This window comes from Acanthisitta chloris, unplaced genomic scaffold, assembly GCF_000695815.1.
Source record: "Acanthisitta chloris isolate BGI_N310 unplaced genomic scaffold, ASM69581v1 scaffold18028, whole genome shotgun sequence".
In the NCBI taxonomy this organism is placed as follows: Eukaryota; Metazoa; Chordata; class Aves; order Passeriformes; family Acanthisittidae; genus Acanthisitta; species Acanthisitta chloris.
The window spans coordinates 7,793-13,239 of record NW_008688836.1 but is presented as its reverse complement, the minus strand read 5'-3'; the positions used below and the strand labels follow the sequence as shown (position 1 = coordinate 13,239).

The following is a 5,447-nucleotide window of genomic DNA, read 5'->3' as shown; positions in this document are numbered from 1 at the left end:
AGCTCATAGAAAGGTATAAATCATTCATTCACCAAGGTGAATTTTATCCAGTGTGAAAGATATAGAATATAATAATTTGATAGACCAAAATAATGATCAAAAGCCAAGGGAAATGTTATTAATGTTGTTCTAATCTGGTGTTTCAGTGGGACTGGGACTTCCTCCCACTCTGGGTTATATGCCCTCCTGTGAGGCTCCTGTGAGGCTTTTCTGAAACCAATCTCTTTCAAACTGAAACTGAATAAAGATCTGGTTGTTCTCTTCAGCTTGAAAACACATGCCAGAAGTCATTTAACATGTGAAGTATCCAAGCATGGAACAAACAGATTTGCCAATCCTGTTGCTTCAAGCTCTCTCTTCCTTCCTAAGCACCTCAGCTGATAAATAAATAAACAGAGAATTTAGGTATGGGAAATATACCAAAATGTGGCACCTAAAACAGTGTTTGGTTGGAGTTCAATATGGCCCAAAAGTGAAACTGCTTTTTACCATTTTGATGTTTTTCTTCCCTTTGCCTCAACAGGTGCCACTCAGCCATGGGAGGAAACCACACACAGCCCACATTCATCCTCTTGGGAATTGCAGGCAGCCTGGGTGTGCAGGCCCCTCTGTTTGGGCTGTTTCTCTTGATTTACCTTGTCACTCTGGTGGGGAACGTTGGGCTGATGGTCCTGGTTTGGGTTATTCCCAGGCTCCACACCCCCATGTACTTCTTCCTCAGCCATTTCTCGTTGGCTGATGTCTGCTATTCCAGCGTCGTCTCCCCCAGAATGCTCAGGGACCTGTTGTTGGGGCATAAAGCCATTTCCTGGGCTGGCTGTGTGGCACAGTTCCACATCTTTGCTTTCTTTGTCACGGCCGAGTGTCACCTCCTGGCCGTGATGGCCTATGACCGCCACGTTGCCATCTGCCACCCCTTGCTTTACGTCACCGTCATCTCCAGCCGCGTCTGCTGGCAGCTGGTGGCATGGTCCTACCTCATCGCCTTCCTCAGCGCCATCATCTACACCAGCTGCACATTTGGGGGCTCATTCTGTGGACCCTACCAGATCGACCACTTCTTCTGCGACGTCAGCCCCGTGCTGAAACTCGTGTGCTCCGACACCCACAGCAGTGAGATGGTTATCTTTGTCTTTGCCACCATCAATGGGGTGAGCACCAGCCTGGTCATTCTGCTCTCCTACATCTGCATCCTCCGCACAGTGCTGAGGATGAGCTCGGCACCGAGCAGGGCCAGAGCCTTCCACACCTGTGCCTCCCATCTCTTGTCTGTGTCCTTGTTCTATGGGACGTTGTTCTTCATGTACCTGCAGCCTGCATCCAGGCACAGCAGCCTGGACAAGGTGGCCTCTGTCTTCTACACCGTGGTCACCCCCATGCTCAACCCTTTCATCTACAGCCTGAGGAACAAGGAGGTGAAGGGAGCGCTGGGGAAGTGCAGGAGGAGGATGTTAAACCGCTGTCAGTGTAAAAGGGATGTATCAACTCATGGCATCAAAGAACCCTGAAATGGTTTGGGTTGGAAGGGATCTTAAAGCTCATCTACTCCAACCCACCATGGGCAGGGACACTTTCCACTAGTCCAGGTTGCTCCAAGTCTCATCCATCCTGCCATGGAACACTTCCAGGGATGGAGCATCCACAGCTTCTCTGAGCAATCTGAGCCAGTCCCTCAGCACCCTCACAGCCAAGAATTCCTTCCCAATATCCAATCTAAACCTTCTCTCAGTTTAAAGCCATTCCCCCTTAACCTGCCACTCTATGCCCTTGTAGTGGAAACCAAGTTTTCAACTCCAGCAAGAGATGATCCATTAAAATTATTGGATTTTCCCCTGCTCTTCACAATATTACATAGATTCTTCCACAGTTCCTCATGAAAGTCAATCACAGTATTTATCCCAGGGAAATAGACCCCACAGTCACATCTTCCTTGGAAGGAAACCAGGAGGAGTGGGAGCCTCACACTCCTCACACTCCAGCCTGGCAGAAGAAATCTCCCAGAATTATTTCAGGGTATTACTGCAACTATTCCTCTCTTTCTCCCAGGAAGCACAAATCACAGTTTTATTGATTTATAACTCATTTTTTACTGATAAACATGTCTTTTTCTTGCAAGATTATTGTCCTTATCCTCTACCTCCAATAAAATTCCTCACTTCTACCTGTGAGTTATCTATTAGTGTCGAGCGACTGGGGAGGGAGGGAGGGAGGGAGGGAGCACGTGGGGACAGTGAGGGTATTGTAAAATTTGATTGCTAAAAAAGTAAGATGAAAGGCTTAAAATGTGCAGTTTTTTCAGACTTAAAAGGAGGAAAAGCTGTTGAGAGTCAGAATCTTAAGATATACCTTGGAATATCACAAGGAATACAACATTCCATGTGCCAAAACACACCAGGAAAACCGAAAGTTGTATTTCATCTAAAGTTTAAGCATGTGTCTGGTTTCCATAGGTGAAAGACAAACACAAACACATGATATGGATAGCTGGGAGCTGTCTGGGTCTGAAAATGCCCCATAAAAGCCAAACCCCAACAGCTCTGCAAATTATGGCTCATTAAAGAAGGTGCAGGAACAGCCACAGCTCTGGGGACACACCAGAAATCCTTCAACTTCACCTGAAAGGCACTTAATGGAGAGAAAAATCTCTTAATTGCTGCTCATCTCAATGACCTTCAAAGGATATTTGTTGGGTTTGAGGTCAAATGGAGTGCAATTCTGCAACTTCCTTGAAACACTCAGCAAAATTCAGGTGGGCTGGGTAACCTCAGCATCAGGTCTCTGTGCTCTGGCAAACAGGAGCAGGACAGGAGATGCTGGTTTAGGTCTGGGGGGAAAGTGGCTTCCACCTGGGAAAGGTGGACCTGGATGAAAGAGGTGGAATTGATACAATTAAATGGTAAAGGGCTTAGCAAGACAGAGACTTTTGATATCAAAGTCAGCAAAATTCAGGTGGGCTGGGTAACCTCAGCATCAGGTCTCTGTGCTCTGGCAAACAGGAGCAGGACAGGAGATGCTGGTTTAGGTCTGGGGGGAAAGTGGCTTCCACCTGGGAAAGGTGGACCTGGATGAAAGAGGTGGAATTGATACAATTAAATGGTAAAGGGCTTAGCAAGACAGAGACTTTTGATATCAAAGTTGTGTTGAAAGGGACCTCAAAGCCCATCCAGTCCCCTGCCATGGCCACCTCCTGCCATGGCCATGGACACCTTCCACTAGCCCAGGTTGCTCCAAGCCCCATCCAACCTGATCTGGAACAATTCCAGGGATGGAGCATCCACAGCTTCTCTGGGCAACCTGTGCCAGTGCCTCAGCACCCTCACAGGGAGGAATTTCTTCCCAATATCCAATCTAAATGCACCCTCTGTCTGTTTAAGATTTTCAGGTTGTAATTAAGAACTAGGAAAGCCCACCAGGACGTCTGAGCTCCTAGGTCCCGCCTATTTCCATCACAAGTGATGCTGTTCCCATTCCTGGAGCAAGAAGTGATCCATGGGGACAAAACACCCTTCAAGGAATCATTAGCTTAACAAGATCTTCTGGGGTTTGCCAAGAAAGTTTCCGAATAATCATGACAGCTTCTCAGAGGGCTTATAAACAAGTTCCCTCATGCTTCTTAATGAGCTATGAGAGGCTAATTAGCAGGAGAATACAAGGAAGAAACTTTTTTCCTTGTTAAAGACAAAGTGAACTTCAGCTGCTTTGCTCAGCAGAGCCAGTCCAGGCCTTAGAGCCTATGAGCTGGAGGGTCAATGTATTGCTATGTGACTGCTGAAGGGACCTTAAAGCTCATCCACTGCCACCCCTTGCCATGGGCAGGGACACCTTCCACTAGCCCAGGTTGCTCAAGCCCCATCCAACCTGGCCTGGAACACTCCCAGGGATGGAGCAGCCACAGCCTCTCTAGGCAACCTGTGCCAGTGCCTCAGCACCCTCATAGGGAAGAATTCCTTCCCAATATCCTACCTAACCCTGCCCCCTGGCAGTGTCCTCGAGCTGTGCCAGGGGATGTTCAGGTGGTGGAGTCACCATCCCTGGAGGTGTTTCTACCCCACATTCACTCCTGGTCTGGTGTTAAAAATTTCTTTACTTTTATCAGGAAACACAAATGTGAGAGGGAAAACCAGTTGAATTCAGTGTTTGGCTCAAAATACATTTTAAAGTAGTCAAAGTGCATGTTTGAATTCATTTGTAATGGTTTTATTCTGGTTTAGTCACTGATTTGACAAATCACTTTGCAAATCAGAAGGTTTATTCTACCTCATGAAGAATTTAAGGGAGTTGTTACTCATCAGATCCAAAGAATGAGCTACAGCACTTAATTCTGACTTTAGAAATCAGTATGAATTGTAAAAACTGGATCAAAACAACAACAAAAACCACCAAAAAAACACCCCAAATGTTGGTTCAGATCAAAAAGAGACAAAGCACTGGTGAGAGATCAAGACATTTCATAAGTCATTTTCTTCAGGACAGTCAGAATAAATTAAAATAAAGCTCTAATTTCTTCCCTTCCTTTCTGGGAAACTCTGCAATTTGGGTTGAAACAGGAAATGTAGTGTAAGTCTTAAATCCCCTTTAAACATGGTGCAATCCAGGTCATTCCTGTGATGCCACTGAGTGGAGAGACAGTGGAAAGAGCTTTAAAGCTTTGGAGGCCCTGAAAATGTTGTGGTGTGGGGATGACCTGGGGGCAGAAAGCTACTGATAATGCAGTTTAAATAGGTAAATATACATCTATTTATATGCACACACATAAATATATGTTTGTGGCAGATAATCCTGGTAGTGCTGCCAAGCCCTGATTGATCAATGCCAGGTTAGATGGGGCTTGGAGCAACCTGGGCTAGTGGAAGGTGTCCCTGCCCATGGATCACCACTGGATGATCCATAAGGTCCCTTCCAACCCGAATCATGGATTCCATGCTGAATTCCTGGATTCCACCCAAGAGATCCTGAGCTGGGTGACAATTTGGTGCGAGAACAGGCTCCTACCTCAGGTCCTCCTGGAGCAACACATCAGCTCCTTGTAGCATTATTTCAACTAAAACTCACCTCTCTGCTCACATCTCAGGCCCTTTTTGCTTTATTATCAGAGTTTATCTCGACTCCAAGACCAAACTTTTCTGGGAGAAATAAGCCCCAAATTCTCCCAGTATTGATGTGGAAAGTAGGAAAGATTTACCCCTATGTAGACCATAATCCTTGACCAAAAAAACCTACAGTTTATAGTCTTCATTCACAGGAACATCAAGGGGTTTGTCACTGCCCTTCCCTGGAGATTTCCCTTGGGAACGGACAACTTTGGAAGCAGCTCCTTAAGGACGAGACCTGCACTGATAAATACACACAAGTAGTTAGATAAACTCCATTAGTTTCAGGAATTTAAATGGAAGATTGAGGATTAATTTCCCACTTCTTTCTCAAGAGAGAATTATATATATATACAC

At 45.9% G+C, this 5,447-nt stretch overlaps 1 protein-coding gene across 1 annotated transcript; it reads left to right on the top strand.

Moving 5' to 3' along the window:
* Positions 1 to 536: 536 nt before the first annotated feature.
* LOC103808414 (olfactory receptor 1020-like) lies at positions 537 to 1,508 on the top strand. The gene has a single exon (XM_009081196.1). The coding sequence runs from the start codon at positions 537 to 539 to the stop codon at positions 1,506 to 1,508; it is 972 nt and encodes a 323-aa protein (XP_009079444.1).
* The last annotated feature ends 3,939 nt before the right edge of the window (positions 1,509 to 5,447 follow it).

Excerpts from the sequence above, each read along its gene's own strand:
- LOC103808414 (XM_009081196.1), top strand. The coding sequence starts at position 537 with ATGGGAGGAAACCACACACAGCCCACATTCATCCTCTTGGGAATTGCA.